The 16351-nt window shown below is 51.6% G+C and overlaps 4 protein-coding genes across 4 annotated transcripts; 2 read left to right on the forward strand and 2 right to left on the reverse strand.

The window, feature by feature from the left end:
• Positions 1–164: 164 nt before the first annotated feature.
• N7532_006301 (C50 family peptidase) lies at positions 165–6466 on the reverse strand (the record flags this gene model as incomplete). The annotated part of the gene is made up of 3 exons (XM_056618795.1): positions 165–1750; positions 1809–5238; positions 5291–6466. The coding sequence occupies 3 exons, from the start codon at positions 6464–6466 to the stop codon at positions 165–167; spliced, it is 6192 nt and encodes a 2063-aa protein (XP_056474954.1).
• Positions 6467–6709: 243 nt separating this feature from the next.
• On the forward strand, positions 6710–7415 carry N7532_006302 (DUF5321 domain-containing protein; the record flags this gene model as incomplete). Its single annotated transcript, XM_056618796.1, has 2 exons — positions 6710–7151; positions 7219–7415. The coding sequence occupies 2 exons, from the start codon at positions 6710–6712 to the stop codon at positions 7413–7415; spliced, it is 639 nt and encodes a 212-aa protein (XP_056474955.1).
• Positions 7416–8813: 1398 nt separating this feature from the next.
• N7532_006303 (citrin) lies at positions 8814–11132 on the reverse strand (the record flags this gene model as incomplete). Its single annotated transcript, XM_056618797.1, has 4 exons — positions 8814–9355; positions 9420–9582; positions 9655–10845; positions 10956–11132. 4 exons carry the CDS (start codon positions 11130–11132, stop codon positions 8814–8816), a joined length of 2073 nt encoding a protein of 690 aa, XP_056474956.1.
• Positions 11133–12993: 1861 nt separating this feature from the next.
• N7532_006304 (transposase) lies at positions 12994–14706 on the forward strand (the record flags this gene model as incomplete). Its single annotated transcript, XM_056618798.1, has 1 exon — positions 12994–14706. The coding sequence occupies one exon, from the start codon at positions 12994–12996 to the stop codon at positions 14704–14706; it is 1713 nt and encodes a 570-aa protein (XP_056474957.1).
• Between the last annotated feature and the right edge of the window lie 1645 nt (positions 14707–16351).

The raw sequence follows: 16351 nt of genomic DNA on the forward strand, positions 1-16351 counted from the left end.
ATACAGATAGACGCTCAAGGTATCACTGATGGTCGGAGAAACGAATCCAGATGCTGCCCACAGTGGAGAAACGCCGAGATAAAGGAAAATGTACAAAGAAAAAAAAAAAAAAACAAACACAGAAATGGTAACAGAATCCACGCCAGTCATGCCATCATTCACAATCATTCCAAAAAAACCGGCACACCATAAACCACCGGCGCAGCTCCATTCAGATACTTCAGCACACACGAACTCCTCGCCCCTGCGATCGCCGTATCCAAGCCAATGTCGCCCGATTCAGCATGAGACTTTCTATCCATCTTCTCCTTCCCCAGCAAGCCCCACGTGTCAAAAGCTGATGTCGAGAATCGGTCAATGTCCTTGTCTGTCACATCCCATAATGTCGCAACAAGAGCCGGACTGCCCGCTTGGAGATAGTTCATCGGGGTGCCGTATGGCTCGTACTCGCCCGCCTCGGTCAGCGAGCCACTGCTGCAGCCCATGAGGAAGGCAACAGCGCACTTGGTCAGTCGCTTCACCGTGCGGCCGCGAATGTACTGGGCACCGCTTCCATGACCGAAGTACAAGAAGAGATCTTTGGTCTCCAGGGAGGTTCGGAATTCATCTTCAGTCGGCTCGCGCTTCGTGATGCCGGTCCATGACTTTTGACTCGAGAGATCCTTTTCGAATGTCTCCTGTGTCGTGCGCAAATCGCCGGTCGGATTGAGAATGTAAGCACCCGACGAGCGATCGAGAATAGTACCGGAGGCAGAGTCGCGGAATTGAAGAACACGCTCGCGGAGACACTCCAGAGATGGAACACGGCAGACCGGAAAGCCCTGGAGACAAGGGAGCGATTCCCACGGGAAAAGATGGAGGGCCTTATCAAGAACCAATACCGTGTGACTTGGTGGTCGGGAGGCAAGTTCTTCCTTTGCAGCCTCGTGATACCCACGCAGAGCATCGAGTGTATCGACAACCATCATATCAAAGTCGATCTCATCGTAGGCATTGCGCTCACCCTGGAACTGGAGAATGTCGACCACAAAGTAGAGCAGATCCATCAGGATATCCTCAGGTTCTTCCTGCTCCTCCAAATCCCTCAGCCCAATAAACAACTCCACGACATTCTGATGCAGCGTAAGTCGAGGCGAAGCCGCCTTGCCACCCTTTTGTCGAGAAGGCAGGTGCTTATCGAGGATACCTTGGAAGGCGTTCGCGAATCGGGCCAGGGCAGCACTATGCCGCGAGAGAGGCGAGAATATGCCGCGGAAGCCTCCGAACCAAATGTTTTCTACATTCTGCAACAGGCCTTCCATGCGACGGTCGAGCGCTTCGCGATTTTTCCACCAGTCCTTCTTCATTTGCTTGTCTGTTTGGAGCTTGGCGGCGTGCGCGCTCTCGTTTGCCAATCGGACCAGCTCTTGCATCTCCTCCTTGCCATCCTCAAAGGTAAACTGCTCTTCTTCGTCATCTTCAGAGTTTCCTCTGCGAAGGGGAAGTCGCAAAAGGAAGGGAGAGCGGTTCTTCTGAAGGCGCGACACGACGAACTCGGTTTGGTCTGCGTTCAGAGAAAGGGAGAGAACGTTCCAACTCTCAGGTAGGATGTCGATGTAGTTCTCAGCAAAGTTAGAGCAGATCTCTTCGTCCATTTCGATGGTTGATGGTGCCGATGAAGGCCAGAGGAGTGGATCTGCGTAGTCGACTAGTTTACGATCGAAGTCAATAGCAACACGCTCTCGCGAAAATGCGCCGACACGACCGATTTCTTCGGTGGAGTTAGATACCTAGAACTACTGACAGTTTGAGCAGGTGAAAATGCTTACCGTTCATGTTCGCGGGCGATTGGCCAAGTGTCGCTGAGCCTCCAGGGCTAGTAGCGTGGGAAAGCATCGAAATCCGGCTCATGAGTCGAGACGCCGCATGGCTTTCAAGAGTCGATCCAAGAACGGTAGCATCAGCAAAGACGCTCGTGAGGCATTCGCTAGCCTTCGAAAGCATCATGGAATAATCCTCGCTGGCCTTTTGAGCCTTGTCGCGAGTTCCCCGAGTAGGTGCTCTGGTTCTTCTAGTCGTAGAAGGCTTCGCGGGTGGCGGGGCTGTCTCTTCAGCATTCTTAGATGGTGATTTGAGCGACGGAAGCGAGATGGTTGATTCGGGAAGAACGCAGTACACGGCGTGACTGGCGAATTTGCGAATAGCATCAGCGAGAAGATGCTCACTTTCTCCAATTTCAAGGGAAACCTTGCTTTCACGAGCAGTGGCAAATTGTCTAGCTTCAGTCAAAGTGCGGGCGGAACGATCGAAGTCCCGAAGAGCACGTAGACAGTTCGCCTGTTGCCGGAGTACGTCACCCTTGAGACGCATGATGGACTTGGATTGAACTTCAGCCACAGGTCGCGGGGCCTTGGGAGCCGAAGCTCTCTTGGTGGGAGCAGTCGAAGCTGCTGAGCTCGTAGCACGGGTGCGGCGGGTCGTGGTTGTTGTAGTGGTCGATTGTGTTCGCCGAGAAGTCCGCACCTGCAGCTTCTCCATCTTCTCCTCAAGGGCAGCAACGTTCGGCGCTTCCGAAACGTTGGCGGAATCAGAAGCAGCGATAGAGGTAATCACTTTATCAGCCTCCTGAAGCAATCGAAGTGCTTTATCATGATGGCCCTGTGCCTTGTAAAGCGAAGCAAGAGCCATCTGCAAAGCAACTGTCTCGATACTAGCCGGGAGTTGCTTTGACGATTGCGAAGCCGCCGTGAGAAGTTCCTGGCCTTCAACGACATTGCCACCAAGGGTCCGGTAGCAGCCCAGTTGTGTCTGAGCAGCCACGAGACGGACGTTGGCATCAAGTGTCTTGTCGATCTTCAAAGCCTGTTCTCCATAATAAATGGCATCTTGGAACAGGCCGTGGTGGGCAGATAGAGTTGCAAGGTTCAACAAGCAAGTATGGTGCGAGCCAAGATGAGGCCAGAATGGAGCTCCTTGGGTGTAGCTGGCTGAGACATCAGGAGATGACCCATTTTGTGACAATTCCAGCTTAGCCATTCCCTCTGCAACAGCCTCAACATCGGAGCTTGCTGTTGCAGGTAAGGATTTGTCTTGCTTCTTTTGGGCCAGTCTCTCAACCTTCGCCCATATCCGGCAGTTCAATCGCACGGACAGCTTAGCAAAGTACAAAGCATGTGTCATTGAACCCTGCGCCGTTGACAGCCGCGACTGAACAAAGGCGGCATCTGCAACCAGACGCTCCCATGAGATTTTGGCGAGGACCGACAAATTACCCAGCTCGTCCGACTTCTGGCTCTTCTCGTACAGTACCCTAGCCGCCGAAAGAGTTGCTGCGGCTTTGACGACTTCCCCAGTCTCGAGGAGATATTCCACGCGAGCCAACTTGAGCGAGATAGTCGCCAAAGAGGAAACCTTATGCTGAGCGAGATACTGCTCCCCGCGAGAGAGGAGGCTACCTGCCTTTTGGCAGTGTCCGAGCTGACAATGCTGCAGCACCAAGCGAGAGAGAATAACAATGGCGTCTGAGAGATCGCCGGATTTCTGGAGTTCTGCCACGCGCAGAATCAGCTCCAGGGCACTAAGCTGCGCTTTCCAAAGCCCATGAATCTCCGTATAGTCAACTAGAGCCTTAAGCTGGAGAACCAAGTAGTCTGTGTCATGAACGTAGAGATTTAGAGAGTCCCAGTCAGGACATTGACGAGTGATCGAGGTCCAGGAAGCGAGGATATCATCCAATTCACCTGCATCCAACTTGCCTTCGTGGAAGCCAACGATGACACGCAGTGAGTTAGTGATGTGTGTGACGAATCGGGCCAAGGTCTTGTCTTGGCTAACTGTAATCGCTCGGTCCAAATCTTGAGCTCCTTCGATCATGATCTTATTAGTCATGTCCGAGTCCAAGGCACTGGGCTGTTCCAGCAAGAATCGGAGAATTGAGAGGGTTACGCGGCCATGGCGGACAGGGTAGGCCTCGGGGGAGTAAATGTCGAGAAGGGTGAAGACAAGGGTGCTGAAAATTGAGCGAAAATCTTCTTCGTTCGAGGAGTAATTTTGGAGATCAAAAAGCAAGCTCATCTGCCATTCCAGAAGAATGCCTCTTGCATCAGCTTCAAGTCCATTGTCATCATAGAAGCTTAAAGATTTCGATCCCTTCCCGCGCAGCTTTAACTTGAGCAAGCCGGTAAGAACCCGGTTGAGCATAAAGTTGGGACTTTGGGGGTCCTGGTTAGGTGAAGGTAGACATGCGGCATGGCTATCAAGTACCTGTTCCAGGGTACCAGCATCGATGTACTCGGAAATAGACTGTCGGAAGGCTTTCTCGGCATCGGCAGACATATTACCATCAAGGTAGAGATAAGCGGTACGCTCGAACTTAAGTGCCGCAAAAGCGGTCGTTCTGTGAGACAACGAACATCCCGACAAAAGCTGGGTCGACTGCTTGAGAAGAGGAACCAGTTCACGATGCCCTTGACCAGCCTCTTTCTCCTTGATGTAGCGGGACCAGAAAAGGTTGGAAAGCTTCACGAGTCCCAAGCCGATGTTTTCTGTCAATGACGCATCAGAGTCGGCGTCAACGGCAGTTTTAATGCTCGAGAGCAGGCGATGGCAATCTGTCAAAATTGGAAGCATGTCCTCCCAAGGTGGTCTTTGGGACACGATCGATAGCTTTCCAACCGCGATGGCAGAGTCCACGGCGGCCAGGATGATGCTTTTTGACACGGAAATGCGGTTCTTGAACATTTCCACTTCTTTTTCTTCGCTATTCTCTGCCAGTGATCGTCCAACGTATCGCCTCAAGAACCTGAGGAATGCTTGAAGATATTCTCGAATTTGAGAAGCGACCTCGTTCTTTTCGTTGTCGCTCTTCAACTTCTTCGTCATTGCTTCGCCAAACCAGGCGAGAGCAAGCTTCTTCAACCTCGCAGCTTCAACGAGTAACTCGTCCAAGTCCCCCGAACTTCCCCTCAACTGCAAGCCCAAAGCATCTGTAGCTTCAGAAGTAGACTTCAGAGCTCCATCCAGATATTTGCTCGAGCCCTTGAGAGCTTGGAAATACACCGAGGCGATTTTACATCGAACTGTAGCAAGAGAAAGGCTTTGGGACGTTGTAAACGGGGTAATGGCTTGTGAAAAAAGCTTCAGAGACTCCTCAAAGCAGCCAGAATCCAAAGCAAGTTGGCCAAGAATAGTCATAATTTTGGCGCCGGAATTTAAATCCTTTGTATCCTGGGGCCTCTTCTTGACCTCGGCCATTGTTGACTGAATTCGAGAAACCGCTTTGTAAATCGTGGGAAAACTCGGCCTTCTCAACTCCTTTGCTGCGGTGCGAGAAGTTGCCAAGGTATCGGAGAAGAGGGTCGAAGGTCTCTTTGCTCTCGTCGCACACATGGCCGGATATCTTCCACCCCAAAGATCGGATTTCGAGGGACAGCAATTGAAGCGTCAATGCTGTGATTGGCTTAAGGACTTCTTTGCTTGTTGAGTCTTCGTTCGAGGCAGATTTCCCAGAGCATAGTGAAAGGACAGTGTTCGACAGCAGTTGCAGTTGGAGGGCGGCCTTATCGCTGGGCAGGGCGCCGGATGTCATGGCGGCGATAATAATTTGAGCAGGGCTGCTTGGGTCGGAGAGTTGCAAAAGCGGACATATTTTCTGGATAGTCGAGGCTCGCCTTTCCGAGGCAAGAAGGCGCATCGCATTCGAGTGGTAGGGAACCAAGAGTCCGTACAAGGGCTGCGCGTGAGCGATGTTCGAGAAGGTGAGCAGATCAGACATTCTCTCCTTTCCGTTGTCCTCATCTGCCGTATCCTTCGACTCTGCCAACTTCTTCCCAGTCTCTTTTGAATCGAGGTTTTGTTGCATCCTCCGCTTAAGAGACCGAAGTTCCTTGCATGCCATATCATTCAATCCGAGAGAGATCAACTTCCCCGCCAACACGCAGACCCCTTGCTCGAGTTGCATGTTGGGCAAATCCTGGCTTCCCACATCATTCTTGAGAGTGCGCAATGTCGATAGAGCGAGACGCGCACACTCTGCAGCCGAATAGATACCCGAATCAACACCCGTTGCGTTTGTCCTTCCTTCGGGCTTGGTCGAGGCATTGTCGGAGATAGGTGTTTGGCGCTTCATAGCAGCGACTTTCGACGCGTCGGTCAGTGTCTTCAATGTGACATTAAACACCTCTGTAGCAAGCACCAGCTTCTCCTGGAGCGTCAATGCCGCCGCATCCTGGTCGCTAACGGTGTGCAGCGCGGCGTCAGCGCTTGCTTTTGTTTTGGTCGTTCGGGCGGTTCTCGTACGGCTGGCAGGCTGTGTCGGTTCCTTGGAGGTCTTTGTATTCCTTCGTGCGGGCTTTGAGGGGGCCTTTGACGATCCGCGGAGGAGGGTTTGGAGGGACAACACGGTTGAATCGGAGCATGTTGTTGTTGACCGGACTGCTAGCTTGACAGACTCCGTGAGGGAGTTGGCTGGTAGGATGGTGACCGCCATGTCGGAGTTAGTAGACGTGCAGGAGGTCTGCAGTCATCGGCCGGGGCGAATTGAAGCTGTGCAGCTGCTATCGGCGTCACCACACGCTCGCAGCTGGATCACCAGTGTGGCTCCGACGGCGTGTTGTCGCAGCAACAACACACGCTAAACCCGATACGGTGTATCTGCCTCAGGCATCAAAAACTTTGCCTTTGCCGCTGCGGGACCCTCGCGACAGCGACAATCCGCCTCATTCTCACAGCCATGGCCATGCCACTCCGATTAAGGCCCTCCGGGCTGAGTCGGAACCTCTTTAATGTCCCTAAGCAAATTACCCCTCCCGCCCGGTGCCGCGTATCACCGTCACGAAGCTACGGTACCTCCGACCGACTCCCGAAGATCGCAGATGCCTCAGTATGGACAGCGATGATTCCTCGATTTATTCGCAATCGCAAGCCGCGCCAGAAGAGCGAGTCGAAAGAATGGAACCCAGCTACTTTCTACATCATCATGTTCACGCTCATCGGCTCGCAAGCCATCCGAATGCTCACATTGAAGAACGACTATGCGGGATACCGACGGACGACGGACGCGAAGATCGAGCTGCTGAAGGAGGTCATTGAGCGCGTGAAGAGTGGGGAGAAGGTGGATGTGGAAAAATTGCTGGGCACGGGTGACGAGGCGAAGGAGAAGGAATGGGAAGAAGGTACGTCGAGCTTTTCTGCCCTCATTTATTTGCTGCTCGAGTTCCTAATTCCTCCCGGGATTTGCAGTTCTGCGAGAAATCGAACAGGAAGACACCCTGTGGAGCCAAAGGTCGAAGAAGGAAACGATTCCTGAACCTCCTAAGGAACGTACTGAGCCTACGCAAATGTCTCAAGGCAAGGATTCCGCCGTGCCTTCGACGGCTAGTGCGGATGATGAGACTATGAGGAAAACTCAGTCGACCCGGAAAATGAACTTTTTCTAACCCGGTTTTCCGGTCATTGTATTATACTTGTGAATATTATGCATATCTGATTCAAGGTTGAACGAACCGAGCAGATATCTTGCATGTCGTTCAATCTACACAACTCATGACGATTCCTCTTCTTCCTGCTCCATACCTTTCGTCCCGGCGTAGTTCACAGTGTTCTCCCAGCTGATAAAATCCAAAACACGCCGTCTCTCCCGATAACCTGCCCCAGACTCCAGCAACTCCGCGAGAACTTAGACTCCAAAATAAACGTTGCAAAGTGACACATCATCGCCACATCCTTGACAGAACGATCTTTATCATCCTCACGAACAACCAAAACATTCCCAATTTCCCTATTCCAGTATTTAGGCGCCCAGGTTGCATTTAACGCGCAATTGGCGTATAGAAGGACGATCCGTTCCGAGATCGGGATGTACATCAAGATCCATCCAGGGACCTGTATCGACGACTTTGCGCTGCGTCGGTTAGGTATGAGTGGACGGGCTGGACAGGCGCTCAGAAAAGTCTCGTATAGCAAATATGTCTTCTTGCTACACCCGAAGTAACCCAACGTTGGTGTAGAAGCGTGTCCAGCTTCGTAGTGTGCTATCAACCGCATCTCCGTGTGCACAGAGAATTCATCTCGGCAGATGTTCTCAAACTCTTCTTCGAACTGAGTGAGTTTATTCTCGTATTTGTATTGAGGGATGCGGTATTTTGGGGAAACGCCGCCTGTTTCTGATTTTGTTGGGGGGGATCAATGTGATTCGGGTGTGCTGGAAGTATGGGTTCGGGTTGCTATTTGATGGAGGAGATTTCTATCTAGTAGTGGTCTGGCGATGAAGGTGAGGTAGTTCCAGGGTTTGTTGCTGCCAAACGTGGTTTCGTGGGCATGTTTGGACTTTAGGTAATTGGGTGCAGCTGTAGGCATGGCGGACTATTCTTAGTTTGTTGATGTTGGTTTTAGCGGACTGATCTTCGGACACTGTGGAGGACTAAGTTAAAAACCGCGGTAATATGTACCTCTATATTGACCCAGGAAGCCCAAAGAGATACTCATCTATAGCTCTTCCCGTCCTTCCTTTCCAAGTCTATCTATCTTTATTGGTACAATGCACATGCACAAGGCCATCAGATGAAGAAAGAAGCAAGAGATGAAATCATGCAGGCGGGAATTTTGAGGTTCAACCGACCATTCCACATCACAATCAGTCAGAAATCCAGAGGGGTGAAATGGGGAAGATGACAGAAAAAAGCCCAATCCGATACAAGAGAAAAGGAGGAAACAAGATCCATGCTTTAAAAGGTTCCAAATCAACCAATCTCCTCACCCCGAAATCGGGGTAGGTCAACAGCAACAACAAAACCAAAAAAAACGCTATGAAACTAAATACTAACCCCTACTGGCAATCACTGCTTCTGCATGAACTTGGGCCAGTTCCCGGGACTGGGAACCTGCACGCGACCGATATTCTGATCCAGATCCAGAATCAGCTTCAGCGCATTCCTTGAACGGAGGTACGGGAGCGGCGCCTTCGCGCCCTGCAGCCCAATACCCGGCTCAACGTGTCCGCTGGGCGTCTCCTCGTGCGTGCCCGGCAGGGGCAGCATCTTCTGCAGGACCTCGTATGCGGCGAGGGTGAAGCCGAATTGCGGGGACGAGCGCAGGATTCGGGCGGGTCCGCCCTTGAAGAAGGCTTGCAGACCTTCTTCCTTCCACACTGTTGTTGCGCAGTGCCGGAGGCCGGTGTACTTGGTCTCGCCCTTGCGGGCTTCGACTTGCAGACGGGTTTTGATCACGTCACAGGGGGTGGTCAGGTAGGCGGCTGGCATGCCGGCAATGGCACCAGCAGTCAAGAGGTGGAGGACGCCGAGCTTGTTGGTGGGGGTTTCGCCGAAAAGGTCGCTCTTTAGGTGGGCGTAGGTGGGGAAGTAGATTGCTGAGAAGGGGACTAGTAAGGAAGCGATGGTTAGTTTGTGTTCGGATGTGAGGTGAAGTTGATCTTGTTTCCTTACCATCTCGCAGCAGACAAGCGCTGGCGCCCTTGTACAGACCGACCAGACCCAGGTTCTTCACAATCCACAGAGCTGAGCGGCGAGGAGCACCCTCGACGTTCTTGGCGATCTCACCCTGAACCTGCAGGCGAATCTTGACAATCTCCAGAGGGTTGGTGAAGACCTAGATGAAGCAGATGATGTCAGTAAATCTTGAAGAACACTTCCCCAAACAATCGGATGCTGGCTAACTTACAACTTGACAACCACCAGCGGCACCACCAGCCAGAATCTCAGCAGGATATCGGATCCGCTTCGTTTCCTTGTCGGTGAACCAACCACGGACAAGATCGTTGACCGTGAGCTTGATGGCCTTCTCGGGAGCAACACCAATCAGCTGGGGGATGACACCCGAGTACAAACCGGTAAAACCCTCGTTCCGAATGACCTTCTTGGCACAGTCGATCGAGTTGTTGTACAGTCTCTCACCAGGACGAGTGGACCGCTGGTTCTGCATGCGCGTCTTGACCAGATCAATGGGGTACACCATGAACGCACCAAAAGCACCCGCGATACTACCCAGAGCAAAGTGGTGCGCGGACTCGAGAACACTGTGCAGGAACGAACCGGCCTTCTCTGCGGTCTCGGACGCGCCAGCGGCAATCTGACCGGCGACAGCGACGGGAATGCGCCATGAGGCATCAATGACCTTGGCGAAGTCCTTCTGGGCGAGACGACCGGAAGGCGCATCGAGACCGGCGAAGTGGAAGAGGATATCGGCCTCCATGGGAGTAAAAAGGGAGAAGCGGGTGACGCGCGCGGCCTCGTTCAGGAAATCGGTACGAGTGATCTTGCCGTCTCTGCTCTTCTTGGTGGCCTCGCGGACGATCAGATCGATGATATCCATCTCGCGCATGATGTTCTGGAAGGCGCGAACATTGGCGTAGGAGATCTTGTTGCTGGTGGAGATGTTGCACAGGGAGGGCAGGTTCTCCAGGACATGGTCGGAGAGCTTGTGCTTGGACGTCTCGAGGATGATGCGCTGGAAGTCCTCGGGCTCGATATAACCGTCGCCGTCCTTGTCGAAGATGTGGAAGGCTTGGCGGATCTTCTCGCCCTGCAGACCGCGCAGCATCTGGGAGAATTGCGGGTAGGTCATGTCGTGGCGGGACTTGATGCGGCCGGTGTAGAGCGAGGCCCATTCGGAGTTCCAGTCGAAGGGGATGCTGTCGGGGGTCTTGCTCTGGTTATACAATGCTTGCACGGTGTCGAACTTGACCGTGCCGTTGCCCTCGAGGTCGAAAAGACGGAAGGCGATCTCGTACTCGGCATCGGGCTTGGCCAGGAGGTTCTCGAAGGTGGCCCAGTCGGACAGGCTCAGCTTGCCAGTCCTCCGTCGGTCGGCCACGCGAAAGAGGATGCCATATTGCTCGCGCTTGATTTTGTGCTGGGGAGGGAAGGGGACAGGTCAGCACGGTGGTCACGCAGGGCCGCGCTCAGCGCAAAACACAACACCAACGCAGCGACGAAAAGGATAAGGAGAGAGGAATCACTCACATAATCTTCTTGCTTAGGAGCGACAGCATTGATAAAGTCGTCCTCGGTCATGAAATGCTCGCCCTTGTCGTCCTTCCGCGCATGGCGCAGGAAATTGGAGCGGGCCTGGTGCGACAGATGAGGCTCCTCTGTGCTGCCGACCAAGGTCTCCTTGACGGTTTCCTTCACGCTTGCCATTGTGTCACAGGGCAATTAGAGGTTCGAAGACTGGAAGACCAAAATGCGAAAATCCACCGCACAGAACGACTTGGGAGGGGGGAAGGGGGGAAGATCAAGGGTGGAGACGGGGAGGTTGAGTCAAGAGGAATGGCCATCCCCCGACGATAATCAATAAGCCCGGTCCCGACAGGCACAACCAACTTTTTTTAGACCCGTGGGTAGTACCATTAAATTTTGATTTTCTAGAATTTGCCATTCACTCGTCCATCTACCAAATTTCTAACGGTGGTTCTGGTACTGGATTGGCTTCCAAAATTGTTCGTGGCCACGCGAGTGAGTTTTTTCACCGCCGTCGGATGGCGTTATTTACCCGGCGATCGGCCTGGGGACCGACTTGGGGTGACCGATCTCCGCATTCAAAATACTTGGGGATGGGGTAACCGAACATCCCATATTACCCGATGATATTCTGTAAAAGAGGATCGATTACGCTGTTCAAATTATTCGGAGCAATGCTACTTTTTTTCTCGGTGTGAAGGGATGTTGCCACCACAGGAACCACACAGTCAGCACCTGGGTCGAGATCGGGGCAGATGACCTCGATTTCGTTTCGGGGTTCCAGGGGGAAACCGGGCGCGAGCTAGTTCACATGTCCGGTGAGGGAGACTGGGCAATAAAGCAACGATCGGGTGTCTCCGTGCAACTCCGATGTCCAGACCACTCCCCTACAGTCCTGTGCGGAGCAGCGGGCCCAGAGTTGGAGACGCGGCCAAGATTGGACAGCGGGTTCTCCGCAGGGCCCCGAACTCGGCCCAACTCCGCCGTGTTTACTCCGCGTCTCCTCACCGGTGCTGCTCGTTGGCGTTCTGGGGAAGCTGCCTTACCTCACAAAGAGGGATTGTGTTAACAATTAATCGTGTTAGCAAACTACAACCTACACATCTTGTAGTCTTCGTATTCTAATGTATATATGACCACACTGTTCAAGTAATACCTTGCCGGCGCATAAACCTGCCTAAAGCGGCGACATCTCGTCTCCAGGTGCACGGTCTGCGATTCCGAAGCTGGAGAGGAGATGCAGGAAAAAATTACTCCATCCGAAGCTGCCGAGCTGCGAGAGCTCACGGAGATCCTGCCGTACCTTAGTACCTAAAGTAGCTACCCAAGGGTAGGTACGACACTAATATACTTTATGCTCCCACTGCATTAGGGGGTGCCTTCCCATAGCGGGCTCCTCCCTGCAGCTTTCAATTCCAGTGACTGTCGCTCTTATGAAGGTGCCCAGATTAACTCAGGCCCATTGAAGACCTTATTCCAGTCTGGACTCACTGGCAGACTTGGCTCAATGCCAACTGTTCAGTACCGTCATATGATATATCAACAGCGGAAGTGGAATGCCCACTGAGTGCTGCTCTTTTGCTCCCGAGTCGACCTAAGCATGTCTCTAAGCGCTCGGAACAGGATCAGTCATCATGGTCATGACCTTCACGAAAGACTTGAAGTGTGAAAATTGACTTGGAATGGCTGGAAGGGGAATAGCGTGGGAAAGGCGGTAAAGGTATTTTGCCAATCACATGCCCTGGGTGCTCCTTCCAGTGCCGATTCGTACTCCAATTGATCTTTTCGTGTTCCAATATAATTTTGTGTGCGTGCCACTTGTCAAACCATAGTTCAGATCTTTGACGCATTTTGTGTTGGGTCCATAAATACTATCTTTAATCGCTCGAACACTCGCCAAAGGAGAGCCCATTCTGCCCAGTGTGCCTTTCTGCCCACCCAAACCGCTACCCGCTTTGGGTGCGCCACGCATTCTTCGTAATAACAGATTCTTCGTAAATTTTCGAATCTCCTATTCAATCACCTATCCAAGCCACCCAACATGCCTAAATCTCCTAATTTTGATGAATCCCGCATGGCCGAAGCCTTCGCAGCCGCCATGGCCGAAAAAAAACCAAATCTCTCGAGGATTGCGCGTGAATTCAGCGTGTCCTATACCACCCTTACCAGTCGCGTCAAAAAGGCCAAATCGCCAATTACCCCTACCAAATCGCATAAGAATGCTTTACAGCCAGACCAGGAGAAGGCCTTGACCAATTGGATAGTAAAAATGTATTCGTGGAACCTACCTCCCACTGCAGGGCTTATACAAGCGTGGGCAAATCGCGCACTGCAGAGGGCGGGCCACGATAGACAGGTTAGCAAGATGTGGGCGTATCGCTTCGAAGCACGTCTACCAAAGCACCTAAATCTAGCCCCAGTGAAGCAGAAGACCAAGGAACTGAAGCGAATCCAAGCCGAGGATGCAGGCCTTCTTCAGCACTGGTACGACCTGCTTGAAAAACAGCTCCATGACGTCCCCGCCCGGCTAGTATACAACTTCGATGAATGTGGTTTTCAACCCGGTCAAGGACGCGCCCGAAACGTTATTGGGGTTAAATCATCTTGCCCTGACCTGCCAGAAGGAGAGAGAGGCGAAAATATCACTGCGGTCGAGTGTATTGCTGCTGATGGTTGGCTTATGGACCCGCTCTTTATATTCAAAGGTTCCGGCAAAAACTTCATGGAGGCCTGGTACTACGGCAGCGAAGACCTACCTGCGAATACGGCTATGTCTCCAAACGGCTGGATTTCTGATGAACTAGCCCTAGCCTGGCTAAGCTGCTTTATCAAGGCCACGGCTACTGCAGATCGTCTTAAGCGTGGCGAAAAGCGCTATCTTATATTCGATGGTCATGGTGCGCATCTTACCCTCGAATTTCTACAGAGATGCGAGGATCACCATATTATACCATTCGCATTTCTACCGCATTCAACACAACTCTGTCAGCCACTTGACGGAAAGCCCTTTCTGAATTATAAACAGCAATTTCGGATGATGAATAACGATCTGGCTTTCTGGGGCGGCCTACCGTATGGGAAATCGGATTTCCTCGCAATTATCGGGCCAATTCGTAAGAAAGCCTTGACGCAGCGAATTATTCGTGAATCCTTCAAAGATCGTGGTATTTGGCCGGTTGATGGTAGTAAAATCGTCCAAAACCTTGCGAATCAGTTAGAAATCCCTGATCTAATCGCCCCTGATCTTCGGTCATGGGGATCGCATACACCATCACTATCACCACCACCAAATCTCTCGTCTTCTAGTGTTGAAAACAGCCCTCCAAAATCTGTTGAAGCTCTCATCAAGAACCAGGCGAAGATTACTAAACACCTCGAGGGTCTGTCGGATAAGATGCAGCGAAATCTGACGAGGATGATGGCGCACCAGCGGGGGATAGCGGAGGAGCTTGCGATGACGCAGGAATCGATTCGGCGTATTAGAGAAGCGCAGATGCCAGTACGTCGCAAATACACTAAGCGGCAAATTAAACCGCTTAGCCAGACTGGTATATTAAGCACACGCGATGCGAATCGGTCAATTGCAGTCAGGAAGGCCGAGGATAAGGCGAAGGAGGAGCGGAAGCTGGTCAGGCAGTTCAAGAAGGTTTATGGCTACGCGCCCGCACAGAGATCGGAGGAGAGTATTCAACGGTCAATGCAGGCCGAGAGAGAGGGTAGAGAGGCAGGAGAGGTATTTTTTATTGATAGATAGCCAATTGGTGGTGAAATTTACGATTTAGCTTCGAAATCTACGAAGAAACTGTTATTACGAAGAATGCGTGGCGCACCCAAAGCGGGTAGCGGTTTGGGTGGGCAGAAAGGCACGGATACACGCCTCATACTATGGGCCTGGTGTAGTTTTTTGAAGCGGTAGCCACGTGCAGCTAGATAGCAGTGGCGGAGATCTGTGAAGCCAGACTAGGACGAGGAGCTGGGGTATCGTCCAAGCACTTTTAAATCCGCGGAAATATTGAATGACAGGAATGACAAAGATATATTTGAAACCACGGTTTGCTAAGACTTCCTTTCTGCCGCTGTCGTTTTACTTCTCGTGTTGCTCGCTCCTCCTATCTGTTGAGGTTCCAGGTTAAGGCACCGAATTGATGCCTCATTCCCAACCTCTGTCGGCATGCCTGTCCAGGGAAACCGGAGGCACTGAGCTTGAGATGCGCTTCAAGCGCTCTTGCCGCCATTATATTCTACATTCAGGGGATCTTCATGGAAGGACAGCGATTGAGACCGATTATGAGGGGTTTACTACTGTCAGGGCCTTGCCGCCCGTTCAAGGCTAAATACCCCCAGAATCGCATGTACACAGTTCGATACAGTCAAGTCAAGTTCTGTCAATTCCATTAAGGTCGATTTGTCTAGCAGGCCCTCATTCAATATTCAGTGCTTCGTCGTAGCCGATCTCAACCCTATCAAGTACCTGCATTGTAATCAGACTAGAGTCTGGTACCAAGGCTTTGAGGACATACCAGTTTCTGTTGCTTCTAGTCATGGCTAGCGCTAATAGGCTTCGGTAGGTACATAAACCCCTTTGGTAAGGACTTGAAACCATACTTTTGCTTCATGTCTTTGAGGGTAATTGGCTGTCGGAGTTCGTATACTGTGACCATTTTGTAAACAAAATCATATACCGCCCACTCGTTAGGCTTTGTGTTGAATTCTATATTACCTAGGCTATATTACCCAAGGGGAGAATCACCAGCGTTTCGCATTTGTGCTGGTAGGACTTCACAGATATGAGTGATTCTGGAATGCGGCGAATTACGATAAAACCAGATTCTATTCAACTTCAGAACTAAGGCGATATTTTCTGAACTCATAGTTTTTCCGCCCACTAATAATTTGTTCCGTATAAGGATCTTGCATTGGAAGAATAACTTCGCTCTGGACAAGGCGTCCGCCCTCTGGGTTCGTTGTGCAAGTCATGTATACAACGACCTGCCCTTGCAAACGCAATGAAAGATAGAGACATAATTAATAAAAACTTGATGCGACTATATGAGCGACAGATGCCTTGAAAATCTAGTTTCAGCAAGGGAGCAAAAAAGATGGTAGATGTCTAGTGTGAAATTCCAAAATCCGGTAGGAACCGCTCTAGAAATAAATTCCCCGAGACATAACGGATTTTGCTCATCGCTCAGAACAACGAACGAATCTGCATGGTGGAGGAAGACCAGTCTATCATATTCATCTGCCCGCACAAACCCCTTATTTCGCCAAATGAGGTCATCACAGGTGATACTCATACCATTCTGCTCTTCCCTAGGGTCGAATGTAGTATACACCCGGAGTTATCAATTTCCTAGGAATTGAATCAACTTGTAAAGCTCTCCACAGCCCTTTGAAGT

Source organism: Penicillium argentinense, assembly GCF_028826775.1.
Source record: "Penicillium argentinense strain IBT 30761 chromosome Unknown utg000005l_segment0_segment0, whole genome shotgun sequence".
Lineage (NCBI taxonomy): Eukaryota > Fungi > Ascomycota > Eurotiomycetes > Eurotiales > Aspergillaceae > Penicillium > Penicillium argentinense.